This window comes from Puma concolor, chromosome C1, assembly GCF_028749965.1.
Source record: "Puma concolor isolate L17-30 chromosome C1, mPumCon1.1.hap2, whole genome shotgun sequence".
Classification (NCBI taxonomy): domain Eukaryota; kingdom Metazoa; phylum Chordata; class Mammalia; order Carnivora; family Felidae; genus Puma; species Puma concolor.
This window is the reverse complement of record NC_141674.1, coordinates 46,089,809-46,112,791: the sequence shown is the minus strand read 5'-3', so window position 1 is coordinate 46,112,791 and position 22,983 is coordinate 46,089,809. Positions and strand designations below refer to the sequence as shown.

At 42.6% G+C, this 22,983-nt stretch overlaps 1 protein-coding gene across 5 annotated transcripts in view; it reads left to right on the top strand.

Moving 5' to 3' along the window:
* The window catches only part of FYB2 (FYN binding protein 2), a 130,236-nt gene that overhangs the window by 92,725 nt on the left and 14,528 nt on the right, over positions 1 to 22,983 (top strand). For 3 of the 5 annotated variants that reach the window (XR_015254733.1, XM_086717094.1, XM_086717097.1), the window contains exons 9-15: positions 304 to 466; positions 9,622 to 9,736; positions 9,827 to 9,867; positions 10,921 to 10,999; positions 12,031 to 12,129; positions 17,104 to 17,132; positions 18,580 to 18,640. Coding sequence is in view for 4 of the 5 variants with exons in the window: in XM_086717094.1 (XP_086573220.1) it covers positions 304 to 466; positions 9,622 to 9,736; positions 9,827 to 9,867; positions 10,921 to 10,999; positions 12,031 to 12,129; positions 17,104 to 17,132; positions 18,580 to 18,640 (587 nt within the window). In the remaining variant the exon portion in view is untranslated. The remainder of the gene's footprint in view (positions 1 to 303; positions 467 to 9,621; positions 9,737 to 9,826; positions 9,868 to 10,920; positions 11,000 to 12,030; positions 12,130 to 17,103; positions 17,133 to 18,579; positions 18,641 to 22,983) is intronic. The other 2 variants (XM_086717095.1, XM_086717096.1) reach the window with 2 other exon arrangements.

The window sequence follows — 22,983 nt, the reverse complement described above, 5'->3', positions numbered from 1 at the left end:
GTGTCATGGGGATGAGGTGAGATTAAACATAGGAAGAGCCTGCTTTGTCAGTGCTGTGTTTCATGCTGGTTGCCTCCAGGCGGGGGTGGGGGCTGCCTCCGTGCCGGGCCTTCGGTGACCATTCAGAGGCGAGCCAAAGACATCGTATGCATCCTTGTGAAACTTAGTCTAGGGAGACTGCGTTCAGTACCATAAGAGATCATTGCCATCCGTGAGAAGTGAATGAATGAACAGCACAAGTCAGTGAAACACAGAGCAGGTAAATCCGAATTCAGCAGCACTCTCCCTGTTGCGTGCATTTAGGGGGCTGCCTCTGGAGGGATGCTGGGAAGAAACAAGGTGATGAAGGTCCACGGAGGCAGCAGGAGCCCGCTGCCCGGGAAACAGGACACTGGGAGCATCATGGCTGTCCAGACAAAGCCCCGCCCCCATGACCCAAAGCTGGCCAGACACTCCTTAAGCTACGGTAAGTTGTGTTCTTCCTGGTTCTCTTCACCGTCACCACATGATTCTAAAGTTGTGCGTGCCCACGATTGTAGATTAGTTTATAAATACTGAACATCTGTTATGTACCGGGTAACTCGCCCTAGTGACACGGGTATGCAGATCATGGAAAGAGCACTGGATGTAGAAGGAGACCAGAGTTCAAATCTTACTGGCTATGTAAGAAATAACTTCATATTCCTGCAGTGTTGCTTCGTGCATAAAAAGGGCTCATACTGTGGACCTCACAGGGGTTTTGTCAGGGCCAGATCTGACCGTATGTCACATGATAGGTGCTCAGCAAATACTTTCTTTGTGTGTCTGCCAGCTCCTGTTGTTTTTTGTGGGCCAAAATAATTGACACAGTATGATATCATTAGCTGACTTTATTTAGGTTGTGTTTTACTTCATGTTAGTCAAGACTCTTGATTATAGGTAACAATGATCACATCATATTGTGTTAAGCAAAAAAAAAAAAAAAGGCTCACTTTGAGGAAAGTCTGGCCATGGCGGGATCCGCGTCCGCAGATAGAATACAAAGACTCAATATTACTTCTTCTCCTCTTGGCTTTTCGCCCTCTGGCATAGCTCCATTTTCAGACAAATCCTACCCTTCCGGAGGCGAGATGGCTTCTAGCATTAACGGGCTTATACCCTATCCTCTTGGGAACCCCAGGGGAACACTAGAAATTGTAACCTTCTCAGCCATTAGGAGAAAAGGCCCAGATCTGGGTTTACTGGCTCCGATTGGGTCACATGTCATCACTGATCCAGCCATCACGAATGGGAGCTATGATGCTGTGGTTGGCCCAGCCTGTGCCATAAACTCACCCCTGGAGCTGGGGGCAGAGTCACTTCTACCAAAACTGAGTAACTCAGATTGAAGGATTTCCCAAACAAAAGGAAAGGGCTGTTACTGGGGAGAAAAAGAAGATAGCAGGTAGACAAAACAGATGTCCGCTCCAGCCCAATAAACCATGGCAAACCACTGACATTTCACGTGTTACAAATCAGTTATGAGAAGAATAAAAACACAGTGATCACGAGATGGACTCAGGGCCCCTTAAAATCTGCCTTTGGACTAGTTGGCCACATCCCTGCATACTCTGCTCTATTCTGTATTTCCCAAGTCACGTGTTTAAATGCCCCTGTAATTTTGCCCAATCTCTGTCCGGAATTCTCTACCTAATTCGCTACCTCTGATGTCCTAGGCATCCTTCAAGATCTGTCTTAAAAGTCACTTCTTGGGACGCCTGGGTGGCTCGGTCAGTTAGGCGGCTGACTTCAGCTCAGGTCGTGATCTCGCGGTCTGTGGGTTCGAGCCCCGGGTCGGGCTCTGTGCTGACAGCTCAGAGCCTGGTGCCTGCTTCCGATTCTGTGTCTCCCTCTCTCTCTGCCCCTCCGCTGCATGCTGTCTCTTTCTCAAATAATAAACATTAAAGAAAAAAAATTTTTTTTAAAAGTCACTTCTTCTGAGGTCTCCCTTACTTCAGTCCATCCTCCTCTTCCCTGCTCTCCAGGGACATAATTCCTCACTCCTTTCTGATTCCATCACATGAAAACAGCAACCGAATGACCATATTTCCACATTAGGCTTTAGAGTGAAGCAGTTCTAGGACCCAGGACCACTGTATGCTAATCCCATAACCTTGGGAAGTTTATGGACTTTCATATGCAAATGGAATAATACGCCTTATTTTCCAAGGCCCATTTGTCAATGCACATAAAGTATCTAGTTAGCGTGCTCAATTAGTGTTAGTTCTCTTCGTTTATTTCCTCATCTAAAAAAAGCAGAGCATCCCTTACGTCACAATTCATGGGCTATGTGTCTGTCTCCCATGGTACACGGTGGGCACCATGCGATCAGAGACCATGTGGTATTTTTCTCTGTATTTCTGCAACCTGGAACAGTGTCTTGCACACTGGAGAACCCCCGACAAAACGTTGTGAAAGGAAGGAATAAAGAAATCCAACTTCAGTGCGACTGTGGTAGATTGGACAACCTGAATAATTGTCTCGACTAAGACAAGTAAAGGTTACATTTTTGGAAGATGTATTAAAGTATCACAGAACTGATATAAAAAGAAAGCATCCGCATATTTGCAGGAACCGGGAGCCCTGGAAGGTGACTGCCAGAGCTACACTTGGCCTGAGGGTTTTTATTGAGCTCCGAATCCCTTGAGCCCCTGTTTTGACGGAGTGTTACGCAGAGGACAGGAGCTATATCCCGGGGCCTGCCGGGAGTGAGCTTATAATAGGAGACTTATAATAGGAGTGAGCTTATAATAGGAGACTCCTGTATAACGTCAGGACCTCAAAGGATTATGTCCACATAGAATGAATGAGACTCTGCCCATAGTTTAAAATGCTGTATTGTGTTCTTATAAATGTGTTATAAAAGGCTAGATCTCAAATGTTACGAACATGATAAATTTTTTTTTTCAAAAATAAATGTGACAACGGGGGGGGGGGGGAAGACATTTCTGGTGATATTAATGACACATGAGAAAGCACAGAGTTGGCATAAAATCAAAACCATGCCTTGAGAAGTGAGTAGACTGAATTTGGAGTCTAGCAAAAAAAAAAAAAAAAAAAAAAAAAAAAAGAGAGGAAGACAAGTTGAAGTTAATAAAAGAGTTAAAGGAGAGCCCTGCATAGGGGGCTGAAAGCTGTTTTCACGCAATTATGGACTGCCCACGAGGAGTCACTATAGATTTGAGGATTATGCCGTGAAGAAAACAGTGCAAAGAAGATTATTCTCAGTAATCTGTACATAACGCGCAGGCCGCGAAAGCACAAAGGGAGTCGCTGGGTCCATTAATGGCTCTTTGCAGTACTTGTTTCAATAGCATAAAATGCTTAGTCAAGGAAAGTGGGCAGGAAAACAGAAAATTTTGAGAAGAAAAAGACAATGGCGTGTCTTTCTATACTCCCATGCAAATAGGCCTCTTGTAAAAAAACGAACAAACTAAAAAAAAGTATTGCTTCTTGGGGATGAAAACAAAATTAACAAAGCCTAAACCCCAGGGAGCCAAAACGTGTCCGTTTTGACCCTGGTGCTGGCTGAAGGGAAAAAGAAAAAAAAAGAAAAGATTCCCATGAGCTGATCGTCTTGCCCACCTGCAGTTCAAATCCCCACTACTATGTGTGTGGTCCAGAGGAAACCCAATTTAGTCTAATGTGTATCAACTTGTGAGCCCTCCCAGATCACTGCTGGAAGCACACAAAATCCTCTTTGATGCAGCCTCCTTCCATCCTAGGTTTCAAGTAATTCCCCGATGTATCCTTTTAAAAATTAACAGTTCATAGGCCACAATTCCTAAACACACAAGCAAACAAGTCACGGTGATTGGAGACCAGCAGAACAGCAGACAACAGGAACCAACCTGAAAGATAGTTACAGATATGAGAGTTGTTAAATACATAACATCATAGTAGGGGGCGCCTGGGTGGCGCAGTCGGTTAAGCGTCCGACTTCAGCCAGGTCACGATCTCACGGTCCGTGAGTTCGAGCCCCGCGTCAGGCTCTGGGCTGATGGCTCGGAGCCTGGAGACTGTTTCCGATTCTGTGTCTCCCTCTCTCTCTGCCCCTCCCCCGTTCATGCTCTGTCTCTGTCTGTCCCATAAATAAAATAAAAACGTTAAAAAAAAAAATTTAAAAACATCATAGTAGGGGCGCCTGGGTGGCGCAGTCGGTTAAGCATCCGACTTCAGCCAGGTCACGATCTCGCGGTCCGTGAGTTCGAGCCCCGCGTCAGGCTCTGGGCTGATGGCTCGGAGCCTGGAGCCTGTTTCCGATTCTGTGTCTCCCTCTCTCTCTGCTCCTCCCCCGTTCATGCTCTGTCTCTCTCTGTCCCAAAAATAAATAAACGTTGAAAAAAAAAATAAAAACATCATAGTAGATTTTAAAAAGTAAAAAGAATAGGAACAGGGAACAAACAGAACTGATAGAGATAAACAGTAATTTGATAAAGTGATATAGAAAGGGAGTGATATCAGATTAGACACCGGTGAAAAGGAAATTAAAGAACTAGGAGATACATTCAGAGAAATTATCCCAACATAGTCCGTAGGGAATGATAGGAAAGAATGAGACAGAGGATAAGAATCCTCAAGGATAAAAGAAAAAATCTTAAAAGTAACATCAAGTCAGAGTTCTACAAAGGGGCCTTAGAAAGAGTTGAAAGTGGAAAAAGTAAAAAGATAATGTCTCATCATTTTCTAGAATTGTGGAAAGATAATCAGTTTGTAGATGAAGAAGCCCCAAAGTTCTCAAGCAGGATAAATGAAAGAACACACCTAGTTAGATCTTAAAGAAACTGAAGAATAAGAAAATATCTTCAAATATCTTCAAAGCAAACAAAGAAAAAGGTCAGTCACCCAGAAAGAAACCAGCAGACTGACTGCTGAGTTCTCAACAAGAGTGTGTAACTTGAATACAGTGCAGCCGAAGGATCCTGAGTGTCTGTCTAGAATTGTGCAGCCCGTGCAAATGCAGGTCAACAGTGAAAGAAAAATTAAGGTATTTTCAGACAAAAAGAGACTTTTATCACCAAATGAAATCTCTAAAGGAGATTCTAAAGCATATACTTCAGGCAGAAGGAAGATAATCCTGGATAGAGAATTTTGGATGCAAGAAAAAAGCTGACCAAAAATATCAACTGAAAAAAAAAAAAAACCACCAAGAATATAAAACTGGGGAGAGGGGAAAAAATACTGAACATTAATAGCACATACTTTGAGAAGGTAACTCACAATTAAAGCAGTCTAAGGTTTTTAATTGTAGTATTAATTTACATTAGCCTTAGAAGAGCATAGCTAGGATATATTCATCAAAAGATACCAGAGTGAAAAGGCAAGACGCAGAGTGGAAGAGGTTATTTGATATACAGATATCTAGAGAGAGAGAGATCTGTACATATAGATATATGACAAAGGACTCAGATGGAATATATAAAGCTTCTGTGGACGTCACTGTATCCAGAAAAAAAAAAAAATCAGGGGCACCTGGGTGACTCAGTCGGTTAAGCATCCAACTCTTGATTTTGGCTCAGGTCGTGATTTCACAGTTCGTGAGTTTCAGCCCCATGCTGACAGCGCACAGCCCGCTTGGGATTCTTTCTTTCCCTCTTTCTCTGCCCCTTCCCCCATTTGCACATGCGTTCATGGCCCCCCCTCTCTCAAAATAAATAAACTTAAGAATAGAAATCAGAAAAATGAAATTAGGAAAATGCTTGAACAGGTACTTCACTCGAAGATATTCAAAAAGTAAATACATAATAAAGAGCTCTTTATTAAGTCGTGGGGAAATGGAAATGAAACCTACAATGAGGTATCGCTACCTGCCCACCCAAAATGGCTAAAGTAAAAAAGACTAAAAATACCAAGTGTTAGTGAAGCTGTGGAGCAGCTAGAACTCTCCTACACTTGCTGGGACTGTGAACTGGGGTACGCACCTTGGAAAACCGTCTGGCAGTCAGTGTCTATTAAAGTCCGGCGTATGCCTATGACTGGCAACGCCATGCCTGTTCCTGTACCAATAGAAATGCATCCTTCAGTCTACCAAGACAGATACAAGACGTTCATAGCAGAACTTTTTATAACAGCCTCACATTGGGAACTGTCCACGTGTCCATCTAAAGTACAATGAATAAATGTAGTGTATTCACACAATGGAATAGTTACGGGAAGGAACAAATTACAACTATATGCAACAACACAGATGAATGTCATGGAGTATTGAAGTAGGCGACACCAAAGAAAACATTCTGAATGATTCCATTAATAAAAGTTCAGAAACAAGCAGAATTTACTTCATGTGTTAGGCGTTAACGATGGTGGCTACCCTTGTGAGAAGGAATGACGACCAGAACAGAGCGTGGGAGGGGCTCGGAGGGGCACTGGCAGTGTTAGGTTTTTGAAATACGTGCTCCATGCATGAATATGTTCAACTTGGGAAAAACCATTGAGCTGCACTCTTAGGATGTGTGCTTTTTCCTGTGTGTTAGAAGTAAAATTGAGGGGCGCCTGGGTGGCGCAGTCGGTTAAGCGTCCAACTTCAGCCAGGTCACGATCTCGCGGTCCGTGAGTTCGAGCCCCGCGTCGGGCTCTGGGCTGATGGCTTGGAGCCTGGAGCCTGTTTCCGATTCTGTGTCTCCCTCTCTCTCTGCCCCTCCCCCATTCATGCTCTGTCTCTCTCTGTCCCAAAAATAAATAAACCTTGAAAAAAAAAAATTAAAAAAAAAAAAAAAAAGAAGTAAAATTGAAAACATACTCGGGTAACTTCTAAGCAAATGGAAACTTCCAAACAAATAGAAAAGAAAAAAGAATAAAGAGAAGAAATCTCAGTCAAGAAAGAGGAGGATGAAGGGGAAGAAACAAGAACAAATAACAAGTATGTAATGAGATACTAGATAGAAAATTTAAAATATCAGTACACTATAACTAAAAATTCAGTACAGAAAACACTTCTGTTAGAAGACCTATCTATTCAAATCATTTAATATTAAAAAATATTGGAGTGCCTTTTATGTGCCCGGCACTGGTCCAGGGTCTGGAGGTATAGTAGTAGGCAAAACTGATAAAAATTCCTATCCTCACAGAGGTTGCATTCTAATCAGAGGAGACAGATCATAAATATATAAACAATAAAATATCCACTATATGGAATGGCAGTAAATGTTACAGGGAAAAAGATAAGGCAAGGAAAGAGAATCAGGAAAGCCAAGGAGAGGTAGAAGTGGCATTTTTCAAGTGTTCATAGGTGACTTCAAAGCTGTAACGTAGATGAGGAGAGCCATGTGTATCTAGGATAAGAATGTTCCGGGGGAGAGGGGAGAAGGAGTGCCAATATCCTGGGGCAGGAGCCTACCGGGTGTGGGGGCAGAGCAGCCAGGAGGTGTGTGGCTGGAGCAGGGTATAGTAGGAGATGAGGTCAGAGACATGACAAGGGGCTGGATAGCGTGGGGGCTTCTGTAGACCATTGCAAGAACTTTGACATTTACGTTGACAGGTTTTTAAGAACAAATGACAGGCTGTGAGCACAAGAACAGAGTGATCTGATTGCATTTAAAGAATTATCCTGGCTGCTGTCGTGAAAGAAGAAATGCGAAGGGATCACTCAGGGGCCTGTTAGGAGCATGTGGTACTAACGTGAGAGAGAAAGGACGGGAGCTTGGAGGAGCGTGCGGGGTAGACTTGTTGAGCCGTGCTTGGATTCAGGATAGAATTTGCAAGTAGAGAAGAGAATCAAGGACGTCTTCCTGTTTGGGACCCGAACGACAGAAAGAACGAGCTGCCACTGTTTACTTAGCTGGGACCGACCTCAGGAAATGCAGATTTGCAGAGAAGAAACCTTGAGTTTGGTTTGGAACATAATGTATTTAGACGACCAAATGGGAGTGACGTGAAGGGTGAGGGAGAATCTAGAATTTGTGAAAGATGTCTAAGTGAGAGATGTAAATTTGGGAGCTGTCTGTGTTTTTAAGAGGAAGCCATAAACTTTAACATTTGCCGCAGCCAAAAGGAAGGATTAAAAAAGAAAAAAAGCAGTCTTGAACTAGGAATTAAGCACCTGTGTGTGCAGCATCTTTGTTTTGTGCTGGGAGAAACTTGCTGATAACCTCTTATGGAAAAGCAGCACATAACGGCTCAAGGAGCTGACGTGCCTGAGACAGTTTGGGGTTCGAACATGCTGACTTCTTACCAGGGGTTAAAATTTTGTTACTTGGTTCGTTTAATTGACACAAGACTGTTTGCTTCTTGCTTATTTCTCAGATGTATCACTTCTTCTTTCTGATTAACAGTTCATGTGTGAAAATGGTTCTGAATCACCCGTACTCGAAATATCAAACTATGCCAACTGATAAAAATACGACAGTTTTATGGTTATGACAAGTGTATAGCTCTGTGAAATAAACCAGCACCTGCAGTTAACAGGGCTCGCTACTTGCGCCCACAATCCCTGTACATTTTTCAACCTGGCACCCCATCTTCTGGCTAATTCCATCACTAAGGAGTAAGGAAATGCTAATGTGCTCGCTCAGTCAACTGGTCTAAGAAATTTGAAGAGAAAAGTGCCACACAACTGGATAAGATCATCTAAATTTCAAGAGAGAGTGGGGCACCTGGGTGGCTTAGTCGGTTAAACATCCCACTTCAGCTCAGGTCATGATCTCAAAGTTGGTGAGTTTGAGACCCGCATCAGGCTCAGTGCTGACAGCTCAGAGCTTGGAGCCTGCTTCGGATTCTATGTCTGTCTGTCACTCTCTCTCTCTCCCTCTCTCCCTCTCTCCCTCTCCCTCTCTCCCTCTCTCCCTCTCTCCCTCTCTCCCTCTCTCCCTCTCCCTCTCTCTCTCTCCCTCTCTCTCTCCCTCTCTCTCTCCCTCTCCCTCTCTCTCTCCCTCTCCCTCTCTCTCTCTCCCTCTCCCTCTCTCTCTCTCCCTCTCTCTCTGCCCTTCCCCCACTCGCTCTCATGCTCTGCCTCTCAAAAATAAACATTAAAGGGGTGCCTGGGTGGCTCAGTTGGTTAAGCCTCCAACTTCGGCTCAGGTCAGGATCTCTCGGTTTGTGAGTTCGAGCCCCGCGTCGGGCTCTGTGCCGACAGTTCAGAGCCTGGAGCCTGCTTCGGATTCTGTGTCTCCCTCTGCCCCTCCCCTGCTCACGCTCTGACTCTCTCTGTCTTTCAATAATAAATAAATGTTTAAAAAAATTTTTAAAAAATAAAATTAAAAAAAATAAACATTAAAAAAAAAATTTATGAAGAGAGAGAAGCCCCAGGGCTGTACCCTGGAGGATATCACCATCTGAGGTCTGAGATTAGAGAAGAGCCATCAGAGAAGAGGGAGGAGTTACTGGTCACTAGGTAACGAGCACTTTTCATGAATACCTATTCATCCTTGCCACACTCACTTAAGAGTCCGTGTTTTTATTATCCCAACTTCAGAGAACCATAACTGAGTCTCTGCAAGGCAAAATGGTTTGCCAAAGAAGCGCACACATCAAGATTATAATCCGGTTTTAGTTGATGAAATCTGCCTTTCCTGTTCTTGCCTCCACTGCCACGACATGTGCGAATGCATTTATGCTAGTAGCACTTGATGAGCTATTCTTCCAGGACTTTCTCTGTTTTCTTTATAGGTGGGTATGTGGAGGCCTTGGAGGTCACTAAAGAAATGCCAGGCCAGGGGGCCTGGAAGCCTCGCTCCATCTCAGAGGAGACATACGACGATGTTGAGTGCCCCAGCAGAGGGAGGTAAGTGCATCTCAGCCCTTCAGCAGTGTGGTAAGACTTTAAAGGTACAACACAACAGGTTAATGGTCTCTGCGTTACTTCTCCCCACAGAACAAGGTCGGATTTCTCTAGCTCATTTGCTTCAGATGATGGTCAGTATAAGAAGACGTTTGCAAATGTGGGTAGGGGGGCGCCTGGGTGGCTCAGTCGGTTGAGAGCCCGACTTCAGCTCAGGTCATGATCTCACGGTGTGTGGGTTCAAGCCCTGCATGGGGCTCTGTGCTGACAGCTCAGAGCCTGGAGCCTGCCTTGGATTCTCTGTCTCCCTCTTCCTCTGCCCCTCCCCCACTCACACACTGTCTCTCTGTCTCTCTCAGAAATACCCATTAAAAAAAATTAAACCTGAAAATCCTCCCATACGGGGTAGCCTTCAATTGTATCTGTGTATCTTAAGCTGATGTATTAGGCTAGGTTAAAGCCATGCTAAGAAGGGGAAGATTATTCAGGATGCTTTGGTTCCCGTTTATTGCCCCAACATCCAACACAACATGTGATGTTTATAGACTCTGAATGTTATATACAAAATATGCAAAGGAAGAGGGTAGAAGGATGGAATCTGTTGATAAACCTGCTTTCTTTGACTATATCAGATCAGACTTAGGATCAGGGGAGAAGCAAATACGAATTTTCATTTTGTACCTACTTTTATAGGGGTTTAATTATTTTTACCGTATGCCTGAGGGACCTGGGCGGCTCAGTTGATTAAGCGTCTGACACATGGTTTTGGCTCAGGTCATGGTCTCACGGTTCATGAGATCAAGCCCTGTGTTGGGCTCTGTGCTCACAGCACGGAGTCTGCTTGGGGTTCTCTGTCCCTTTCTCTCCAAATAAATAAATAAACTTTAAAAGAAAATGTGGCTCAGTCTGTTGAGCATCCAACATAAGCTCAGGTCATGATCTCCCTTCAAGCCCCCCATCAGGCTCTGGGCTGACAACTCAGAGCCTAGAGCCTGCTTAGATTTCTGTCTCCCTCTCTGCCCCTCTCCTGCTTGCACTCTCTCTCTCTCTCTCAAATATAAATAAACGTTAAAAAATATTTTTAAAAATGTGCCTGACATGAAAGTGTACCTAGCACATGATAGGTATCCAATAATTTCTGGTGAAATATGAATTTGAGCTATTGTCATTGTACTACATGAAAACAGTTCTTTTAATTCCAGAAGAAAATAGTGAAGAAGTGTATGAAGAGGTCTACAAAACAAAAGGCAACTACCCAAAAATAGAGTGAGTTCCTCTCTTTCTTAGCATTGTAGCTAATAGTATTGATGCTGTAGGAAAATCAGACTTTAAGAAGTAGTCGTCTTCCTTTGACTGTGTCATCCTTAGGATTTGCGTCATGAGTAGAGAGAAGCTACTTTAATCTAGAATTGTGATGAATAAGAGACTTGGGATTGTGTACAGTCATATGCTAGAATCTTTAATCATATTGCTTTTCTCTCTTAAGAAAATGCCCATCTCTCCAAGTAGGGAACTTTAATATCGTGTTAGGAATTAAGTCAAAAGGGAGAAGTAAAGAGTAATAAAACTCGCTTCGGCCCTATCATAGCATTTGCGGAAAGAAATCACTGGTCATGACTTAATTTGTGTCTTTGCAAGTTAAGAAGACTGTCTCTGGGATTTAGACTTAATTTAATATCTAAGAATTCAGTGTTATCGGGAATATTTGTTCAAATGGGCCTTATTTGTCAACTTTAGTTACTGAGGGCACATTGTGGAAGTGAAAACAGCAACGGTCAAAAGCAAGAAGTTCAAGGGTTGGAGGGAGGAGTAGTGTTCCATGCTGGGTGGGATGGTGTGGATGTATCATTCCCTCTCCAGCTCCCCTAAAAAACCCCAAGAGCATATTTGGAAGAATTTTAATCATTAACTGGGCAATAAATGTACCACCGTTGTTGTAATATCAGTCAGTCAATTAAAAGTTGGTGACATGGATTTCAGGAGCCAGAATTGCTGTATTTCCAGTATAGTTTGTAAACTATTCTTTCCCTAAGTCATCTTCTCTGAAAGGAAGCTCTTGCTTCACATGTACGAAATAGAGACCATTCGCGGTGGATGAAGCTTGTACTGAAGTATAATTCCCTTCGTAGCTGACTGGTGTGTGTTACTTCATATTGGCATCTAAACAAAGACTAGCACAGAGGTTGATGAGGCATTTGCTCTCGCTTCCTGGAGTGGGACGTGTTCTGGAATGAGCCTCTTCCTTCTCTAGTACTCTCTCAAATGCCGTGTTGTTTATATCCTCTGATTCCTCTTAGCTTAGACGGAAAAGAAGCACTTAAAAGACTGCAGAAATTCTTGAAGAAAGAAAAGAACAGATTTAAAATGAAGAAAAACAAGTTGAAAGAAAATGTAAGGTAAAAAGTCTTTGGCGGTTGTTTTTGTTCCCCCCCCCCCCCCCCCCGATGGGGGAACTCGCAGTGTCAGCCCTGTGGCTCTGCGTCCTAGTCTCAGAAACGGTGCAGGGGGTATCAGAAACCAAAGCCAAATGGGGCGCCTGGGTGGCGCAGTCGGTTAAGCGTCCGACTTCAGCCAGGTCACGATCTCGCGGTCCGGGAGTTCGAGCCCCGCGTCAGGCTCTGGGCTGATGGCTCAGAGCCTGGAGCCTGTTTCCGATTCTGTGTCTCCCTCTCTCTCTGCCCCTCCCCCGTTCATGCTCTGTCTCTCTCTGTCCCAAAAATAAATACAAAACGTTGAAAAAAAAAATTAAAAAAAAAAAAAAAAAAGAAACCAAAGCCAAAGGCCTGCTTAACACCTGCCTCTTCTTTCCAATTTGTGAATGAACCACACCCACAGCTAGTAATAAGGTGACAACATCCGTTTGGGAAAAAAAAAAAAAAAAAAATTGATGAAACAGGGTTGTAAACAGTGGTAGAGAGGAAAGCCTAAGCAAAGTCCAGAAAGTAATTTTGTTACCATATATCCCTGTTATCACCGGCCATTGTGTCATATATCCCTGTTATCACCGGCCATTGTGTTATTAATTACGTCCTTGTGTGTTTTCTTGGCCCTGCGAGTTTCAGTGTTTTACCTGTCTACACTTCTGTATTCTAATTTGCATCTCTAGAGAGAAGTAATGTGTAGACAGGGGAGATGAACTTTGCAGCTGACTGGTTCATATATCTCAAGGTGTTAGACCTGGAAAGGGCCCTCCAGGATCTCCGCGCTAATTACCAGTGGTTGAGAAGGTTACACGTTCGCCAGCAGTATGGGAGGCCTGGATTCTGGATGCTAGTTACAGCTTTGTCGTTTACTCAGTGTGCAGTTGTGGGCAAATCATGCCCCAGCCCATGTTTCCTCTTGCCTACAAGAGAGGCTGGGCAGTTTCTGCAGGCACTTCTCTAATATGTAGAAATGGATATAGACAGAGATCTGTGTTTTATAAGAGCAGGGGACAATAAGATAATTTCCTTAAGGTCACCAGATACATTGGCATGGAATTACTACTCTACCTTGATGTTCTCGTCCTTCGTAGAAGCTGAAAGTTACATGATTTTTAGTCCAGTTGTCTGCTGGATCTAGATCTACCAAGAGATCCAACAGAGACTGTCTTGTTCACAGATTGTACTCCTGACCATGGAAGTAGAGTTCCAGTGGTCAGTTAGACCTACGCTTGAAGGCATACTCGGGCCCTGGCAGGTTAGATGCTTCTGACAAAAAACGATTAGCATGATGCCTGTGGTCCCTTAAAAAATTGATCCAGGCGGGGCACCTGGGTGGCTCAGTCGGTTAAGCGTCCGACTTCGGCTCGGGTCATGATCTCACGGTTCATGAGTTCAAGCCCCGCATCAGGCTCTGTGCTGACAGCTCAGAGCCTGGAGCCTGCTTCACATTCTGTGTCTCCATCTCTCTCTGCCCCTTCCCTGCTCATGCTCTGTCTCTCTCTGTCTCAAAAATAAATAAACATTAACAAAAAAATTGATCCAGGTGAAAATGCTATTTTTTAATGCAAATCTCATTTCCTTTTTCTTAGAACTATTCAGTGACTCCTTAATGACTTTTAGAATACCCAGGCTTTTTCTATGGCAAGTGAATATTTTATGGAAGCTCCCTTTTTGTCCAGTTCCATCTCTCACTCAGATTTCCTTTACCATCCCACATAAATACCCGACAGATGTAATTCTGCCATGGTATTGGTGCCTCCTTGCTTTAACCATGACATTCCCTTGGTCTGGAATGCACCTGCCCTCCTCCAACCTCCTTTGATTATCAGAGTTCTGGTCTTCCCTTAAAATTTGGTCAAACAGTATCCCTTCTGGGACACCTTTCCTGAACCTCTCTACCCAGACCTGGATTACCTGTGTCTCCTCTGTGTCTCCCTAACATCCTGTGCATGTCTTCTAACATCTATTAATACTTCTGAGAAACCTTTTTTCTTAAAGTTAGAGAATCACAGGGTTATAAGAGAAATCCATATTATCTAGTCTAATGCAGTACAAAAGCTTTTCTGGAAACTTCCTAACAAGCCAAATATCTGTGCTTGCACACCTCTATAAAAGAGAAATTTACTACCTGCAGAGAAAGATGTTTCATCTTTAGGAAGCTCTAATAAGATTTTTTCCTTGGGCACCTGCATGGCTCAGTCATTTGAGTTGACTGGCCCTGGGTTTCAGCTCAGATCATGATCCCAGGGTCATGGGATGGAACCCTGCATCCGGCTTCCCACTGTATGGAGCCTGCTTGGGATTCTCTCTCTCTCGCTCTCGCTCTCCCTCTCTCTCTCTCTCTCTCGCTCTCTCTCTCTCCCCCTCTCCCTCCCTCCCTCCCTCCCTCTGCCCCTCTTCCCAACTCACTCTCTATCTCTCTCAAATAAAAATAAGATATATTTTTCTCATAAATTTTGGCAAAATCTGCCCCTCAGCCTTAATTTTTCAATTAATAACGTGTAGGTGTAACAGGACAAGATAGAATTTATTACTGTTTTTGTTGAGCTTTTTGATTGAACACCAACTCCTACTTGAGTACCTTACCGTCAGAGAGAGGTTTTGCAACACTGGGAATGTGACATGGAAAAAGAGTAAGGCTCTCCACCCTCTCTTTCTCTCGGATACACACACTGTCTATTAGGACAGTCATTAAATGGTCTGATTTAGGTAGAAATAAGCCAAGAATTAAATGCCAACTGGTCTCAGCTCTGCTATGAGTTTTACATGGGAACTAGATGTTAAACCTGTTCTCACACCCTCTGTTCCAGATGCACCGACTTCCTTGTTTTTCTTTAAAGAGACCTAGCACACCTCTGCCTGTCAGTCTCTGCATTGGCCGTTCCCTTTCCCAGAACGCTTTCATTCAGATAACAGTGTGGCTCACCGCCTCCCTTCCTTCAGATTCTACTCAAGTTGCCTTACCAACGAACCCTTCCCTGACCATCTTCCGAAAAACGGCAGACCAGCCCTCACCTGCAGCCCTCCTGGCCCCTCATCTTGCTCTCTTTTGTTCAGTTGCACTTCTCTCCTTAGTTGACAGAACATAAAAATCCTTGTTGCATCTGCTTCACCCTGCTAGAATCCATGAGGGCACTCATGGTTTTGTCCCCTGCTGTATCTCCAGTATAAAGAACAGTGCGTGAGACATGATAGGTACTCCGTAAATAGCTGATGAATGAGTTAAATGACCTAGAGGAAGGCAATATCACTCTAGACTTTTTGTAGCCTCCGTTTCTATGTTTAAATAGGAGCTACCATCACCCTGACCCAAAAAAATAGAGGAACGGAGTTGGCACTAAGAAAGGCTTTGCTGAGCTAGGAACCCTTGAGTGGAGAAGCCAAGGAAGTACGCTAACTAGGCATCGAGGACAGGGAGGGTGAAGGGCTTCACGTGTGTTCTCTCTCCAGTTCTCATAATACTCACGATGAGATAGAAACTCTTTTCTCCATTTCACGGATGAAAAATTAGGGCTTTGAAAAGTTATGTGACTTGCACAGGTAAGTGGACAAGTGGCAGAACTCAGAGTCAGATGCAGCTCCCTCTGACCCCAGGGACCGCTGCTCCTCGTTCTGAGGGCACCAGGTCTGGTTGTACAGTCACTGACAGCAAGGACCATTGAACGTCCTCAGCTCTTTCCCAGGCACATCTGCTTAGGTACGCCCATGCAGCTCTAATACTCCCCCGTGTGATAGAGCTGGTGTTCACTCTAGAAATGAAGAACCTGAGGCTTGCATAAAGCTTGGCTGATTTTCCCAGAAGTGCTATTTCTTTGGACATTCCTTAGGCTCTTATCACATAGTGTTGTACTTTGGGTCTCCCTCATTAAACGCCCAGCTACTTCAGGGTAGAAACTGTGTCTGATCATTTTATATACCCAGCACAGGGGTCTGGCCCGTGGTGAGTGTCCCCGTCGGACTGCACTGAAACCCGTTGCTTAAAATACGTGGATGTTTTTTTCTACCACACCCTGCTTCCTTCCATCTCCTTAACTGTGTAACCGAACAATCTACTCGGGCCAAATGTCCCTCTCCCACTTAGCAATTTGCTATCTCCCATCCCCCCTGGCCTGGAATTCTGCCCTCAAGATATCCTTTTGGCTTAACCATACATGTAGGCGGGGTCCCATGTCTGCAGAGGGTGGTTCTGTTTCACCACAGTGGATGTCCACGTGCAGCTCAGAGATATTGTGTGTTGGGTTCCAGACCATAGCAACAAAGCAAATGTTAGCAATAAAGTGAGTCCAGTTTTTTGGTTTCCCAGTTCATATAAAAAGTTGTGTTTATACTGTGGTCTACTAAGCGTGAAACATGTCTAAAAAAATGTACGTACCTTAATTTAAAAATCTGTTGCTAAAAACGCTAACCGTCTTCTGAGCTTTAGTGAGTCCTAATCACTGATCACGGATCACCATAATGAATAATAATGAAAAAACTTGAAATGCTTCGAGAATTACCAAAATATCCAGAGACATTAAGAAAATGTTCTTGGAAAAACAGTGTTGATAGGCTTGCTGATGGCAAGTTGTCATAAACCTGTTTGTCAAAAACGCAGTGTCTGTGAATTGCAATGAAACAAGGTAGGCCTGTATTTGATGGGCATCTTGGAAGGTTTGAAGGTGGAAACAGGATCTTGTGAATGGACAGGGCAGAGCCTGAAGTTGCCTAGTTAGGGGAGGGAACTACGGGTGGTCCCAGGGGTACATCAGCTCATTTTTAAATGGTGGTGTGGAAGCAGGGGGACGGTTGATCAGAACAAAGCTACAGGAGAGGTTTGCTTCACATCTGTGCCTAGATGTACTTGCAGCAAGAAACCTAGTCATCAATATGTTATTTGAGATGGATCAGCTAATCTTTCTGAACCTGGCTTTTTTCCTTAACCCTTTTGTGTCTCCTGTCAATCAACAGTGCATTTTCCATTTCACTGCCTGATTTAGGTAAGTGACATTCACTTACTACTGGCACAAAACTACTCAGTACTGGCATATTCAGAGGCAGGGAAAGAGAAGTAGTAATCCTTCCTTCATTCCATAGTTAATGAAAGTTTGAGACATAAAGATCAAAGACAACATTTTATCCAACAGTATAACTTACGTTGGGGAAGATGGATAACGTTTCTCAAGTGCCTACTATATACCAGGCCTCTTAAAATTCCAGAAAAATAGTATCTTTTTAGGAAGCTCTAGGATCCATATCCATGCCTTAGTGATCTGGGATTTGTACTCAAGTTTCTCTGATTACAAAGCTCGTGCATTTTACATTATACCACACAGCTCTTGTAGGATTTGACAGCCAAATCACCCTAATTAAGACCTAATGAGTTGGACATGATCAAGTTGCAGTACACTGACTAGCTGAATCAAGGATGGGTCACTGGAATATTCTTTGCTATAAAAACAATAATGCACAGATTAGTACATTGTCTGATCCATAGTATGATCTCAATACATGTACAGTGAGTTGAATCTGCCAGTAAGAAGGCCATGTGTTGTTTGCTGGTTTTTGTTTGTAAGCCTTAGCCATGGTGGTACTTTGATTTCACTCTGATTAGGCAATTCAAATATATATTATATTTCAGAAATATGAGTTTGCTGTACTAAATAACAAGTGAAGGTTATATAAATAAGCCTGGTAAAATCATAGGTCCCCCCCAAGTTTCCTTGGTCCACGTAAAAATCCAAAAAGCCAACACAGAATAGACATGCATTGTACTCGCAGCCAAATTTATGAATAATCAAATATGAATTATGAAATTATTATACTAGAAAGTCTCAAACTCATTCAAATGGTGAATCACTTAAACATGGGATTCTATGTAAAGCACCAAGGAATGTGAATATCCCAAACTGAAAATATCCAATTATGCACTAAGCTTCAATTTTATGCAAGATTATTATAGAAGAGCAGTTACCAATGGTTTGAAATCAAAATTAAGGAGGAAAAAAACATGAATATTTTACTTAAACTGTCTTTTTCCAGGATTTTGGAAAAGCCCTCTTACTGTTCTAGAAGTAAAACATCTTTGCCTAGTTCCAGGATGATGGGGAGCTATTCTGAAGATGACCCTTTCAGCAACTCATATTTTCTGAAAACATGCATGAAATTAAATAGACCTAAATATGTATGTGTGTATTTGAGATACTAGGGCATGCCACTATTTTTTTAATCTCTTAATTGAATTTCTCCCCAAATGGAGATTCTTTTTGCTCTTTGATCCTTCCAGCCTGTGTTCTATGATCAGATTTTGATAAAACGGACATGGGGAGACACCTGGATAATTGGGTATTAAGGATAATGGTGGACATTGTGGATAATTCGGAAAGCCCAGAAATTTGTATGAGCCATACCTAATAGTGGACTATTTTGTTCGTGTCTTGACCCTAGAACTTAGGTCTCAGGAAGTTATTATCTATGATAACGTCGATATAAGTGAAAAAGAATCCAGGTAAGTCATTTTACCTCATTGGTCATCCCTACTGATACCTAATCCATTTCCTGATGGTTTGTTAAATATGGTCAGAGGGCCACCTCTTCAGAGCCTTAGAAACTGGATAAAAAGTCAGATTCTGATGTCCCTCCCCTCACTAAGAAGGGAAAACAGTGAATAATGTAGGTGATCTAATGGTAGTAGGTGATTCAGAAGTCACTGGAGCTTTGGAATCTGTTTCTTGCCTTTGAATCTAGAGACTTGAAACTCATTTTAATGCAACATACCCTGATTTAATAACCTCCTATGTACAAGGCAACACGGAGGATAGCGAGCAGTGTTTGACGGAGCCTCTATCCTCAAAGACAGAATAACCATCTAACCAGAAAGAAACCATCCTGAAACTCGATGCCCCCCTCTCTAGCTACTTGTTTTCTGTCCTCTCCCCCTCAACTAAATGACTGAAAAGAAAGGTCTCCTCTGCTTATCCTTGATTCATTTAGGGTTCTAATTTTTTTTTTTTGTACTTAAAAACACTATTGCTATAAATAGTCTTATGTCTTCTGTGAATATGTCCTAGAATTTTCCTAGCAGATAGTCAGAAGGGAAGAGAAATGCCGAAGGGAATGCAAATTTATAAGAAAATGCCAACTTATTTTCCAAAGTGGTTGTACCAATTTACATTCTTCCCAGCTGTTTGTAAGGGGAATGTTGATCCACATTCTCACCAACACTTAGCACAGAGAGAATTCTTAACTTTGCCAATTTTGTGGGTATAAAATACTAAGTGTTGAACCCCTTTTAATATTCACCATTCATCTCTTCTATCGAAGGCCAGTTCATACCTTTTTCTTCTGTTTTCTTATTGCATTGATGGCCTTTTTCTTATTTATTTATAGATTTTTTAATGCATTCTAGATATCGTCCCTTTGTCAGTTATATATGTTGCAGAGACCTTCTCCCCCATTGTAGCTTGACTTTGCAACATTCTTCCTAATCTTCTAATGAACAGAAATTTTTCATTTTAGTGTACTTGAATTTAGCAATTGAGTGTTGCTTTGGCATCTTTAGAAGAAATCTTTATCCCAAGATCATATGATATCCTCCTATATTTTCTTCTAAAACTGCTGAATTTTTTGCCTTTTACATTTAAACCTTAGACGTATCTGGAACTGAGTTTTGTGTGTTGGTACTATAATGAAGTATCAATCTAATTAAATTTTCTTACGTGTGGATAAATGTCCTGCATGATTAATTGAATAGTTACACCTTTCCCCATGGATATACAATGCCATCTTTCTCAAACCAAGCTTCCATGTCTGAAGGTCTGTGCCCATGCTCTCTATTCCAGTGTCCTTTCCATCTTAATAGCCTGGTGCTCTGAAAGAGTAGTTAGTAAGATATTAGTACGCAGAGGGGCACCTGTGTGGCTCAGTCAGTTAAGCATCCAACTTTGGCTCAGGTCATGATCTCATGGTTCATGAGTTCCAGCCCTGCAGCAGGCTCTGTGCTGACAGCTTGGAGCCTGCTTGGGAATCTCTGTCTTTGTCTACCCTTCCCCCACTTGTGTTCTCTCTCCTCTCTCTCTCTCTCTCTTCTCTCTCTCTCTCTCTCTTCTCTCTCTCTCTCTCTCTCTCTCTCTCTCTCTCCCTCCCCCCCTCCCCCTCCCTCCCCCTCTCAAAAGTAAACATTAAAAAAAGATATTAGTACCCTGAGAAAGTAATTGCTATCAGTGCCTTGACATGTTTTAAGACATGATTCATGCCTAATGTACAGTTAAGTTCTATAAATGTCCCATGTGCACTTAAGAAAAATATGCCTTCTCTAATTGTTTGGTACAACAATCCACTTAGGTTCTTCAAATCATTCTCTTGTTAAAATCTGTAGATTTACGAATTTTTAGATGTTGGAGCCATCAATATTTGAAAGAAACAGCTTCAAATCTCACACAAACATGGCAGACTTGTCAATCTCTTCCTAAAGTTCTGTCATGTTTTGTTTGATGTATCCTGAGGCTCTTTTGTTAGTTGCTTACAAAATTAAAAATATAGTGAACCTAATGTTTCTTCCTCATATGGTAGATGTCTCTATCCCTAATACTATTAATAACAAAAATAATACGTAGTTCTTACTGGGGTCCGTAACTGTTATATACACTTAATATGTATTAGTTCATTCAGTCTTCACCACCATCCCATGAGGTAGATACTATTATTATACAAACATTTCAGAAGAGAGACTCAGGCATAGAGGTTGTTACTTGCCCAAGTTCACAGAGGTAGTAAAGTGTAGAAACAGGATTCAAACCCAATCCAGTAGTGAAGAGTTACTACTACACAATGTTGTATCTCCTAGTGATGCTCTGTCTTAACGTCTAATTTGCCTGATATATATCTACTGGAACTTTCTTTTAGTTAGGATTGCCCTACTATATTTTTAATCCTTTAATTTTCTGTTTTCCATATTCTCATTCGTTGGGTCTTGAATAAATAGCCGTAGAGCTGCATTTGGCTTTTTATTTATTTTTTTTATTTTTATTTTTTTTTAACGTTTATTTATTTTTTTATTTTTTGGGGACAGAGAGAGACAGAGCATGAACGGGGGAGGGGCAGAGAGAGAGGGAGACACAGAATCAGAAACAGGCTCCAGGCTCTGAGCCATCAGCCCAGAGCCCGACGCGGGGCTCGAACTCACGGACCGCGAGATCGTGACCTGGCTGAAGTCGGACGCTTAACCGACTGCGCCACCCAGGCGCCCCTGCATTTGGCTTTTTAAAATGCCAATATAACAATCTGTCTTAACTCCTACCTTGACCTTGGCCTAAGGTTCAACCTCCTGAAATACTGTGGTGCTGATGCTAGCATTTTCCACAGGACAAACTGGCCATTTGTGCTTGCATACTGCTTGCTGCTGTCTGGTTTCAGCTTAGTTGGTGGGGGCTACTAAGGTACTGTGCACAGTACTTACTCTAAGGGTAAAGTGTAGCAATTTTCTAAGACACTTGAGTCTAGTAGTTTTGTACTGGGAGCGCCCTTTCAGGATACTCTTCTGCCCTACAGCCAAATGAGGAAGTCCAAACTCTGAGCAAAAGGACAATGTAATCAGAGCTACACTTCAGGAAGAGTAAAGGGATCCTTCTCCAGAATGCTTTGGAGAGAAAGTATGAAGTAATACATATGTTAGAATGTCATTGTGATCGCTCAGGTGAAAGATGATCAAATGTTCTCGGGTGGTGAAAGAAATGAAAGAGAGAAGAGATTTCAGGGGAGAACTTACGTGGATTTTGTTAAACTGTGAAATCCTCTGGTAGAAACCACATCCTCCTCATCTCTATTATCCAGGTCCTAATATAGCACTTAGATGATGGTAGGTACCCAAGGAATATTTTGTGCATGAACGATGTTTACCACATCAGCCCTGTCAAATTCTGAACTAGACCTTCTTCATGTGATAGAGTAAATCTGTAGTTTGGCTTCACATAAAGTAATTATTAAAGGCATTTGTAGCAGATAGAACACTGGTGGAAAGAAAGTAGCAGAAGGGAGAGGGAAGATGATACCTCAATTCCTTTTTTCTTTTCTTTTTTAATGTTTATTTTTGAGAGAGAAAGAGAGAGCATGAGCTGGGGAGGGGCATAGAGAGGGAGACACAGAATCTGAAGCAGGCTCCAGGCTCTGAGAGCGGTCAGCACAGAGCCCGACGCGGGGCTCGAACCACAAACCGGAAGATCATGACCTGAGCCGAAGTCGGACACTTAACTGACTGAGCCACGCAGTGCCTCGATACCTGAATTCTTATAAACTTGGCTAGTTTGCTTGTCATACCTTGGTAGGTAGGTATTAGATTGAGGAGAAGCCTAAACAGCTCTAGATTAAGTTGTCACTAGGTATTCCAGACCTCTGCTTTTTATTTCCTTTTGTTCAGTAGAAGGTCTCTTAGGGGATTAGCAAGGGAAAGAAGAAGAGGGGGATCTTGAAAAGGACACTGGTACTGGAACATGGCACCAGTGAGACCTGCGGCATATCCTCTTACTTCTGTGAGCCTCTGTTTCTTACCCATGATATGGTAATAAAAAATCCTCATCGTGCCAGATTCTTTAAGCTCTCTAACTAGATCCCTAGGAAAGCTAAAATAAGTTGACAAAGGGGCAGAGTGGACCATAATATTCACATGGCTAGCATGGATAGAAATTGGTATGACCTCTCTGAAAGAATAATTTGGCCGGATGTATCCAAAATGCCCACACCCTTTACTTTACCCAGTAATTTGACTTCAAGCAATAAGCTCTGGTGAAAAAGGAAACAAAAAAATTTAATGCATAAAAATGTGTATCTCAGAGTATTTATAAAAAGATGTTTAAA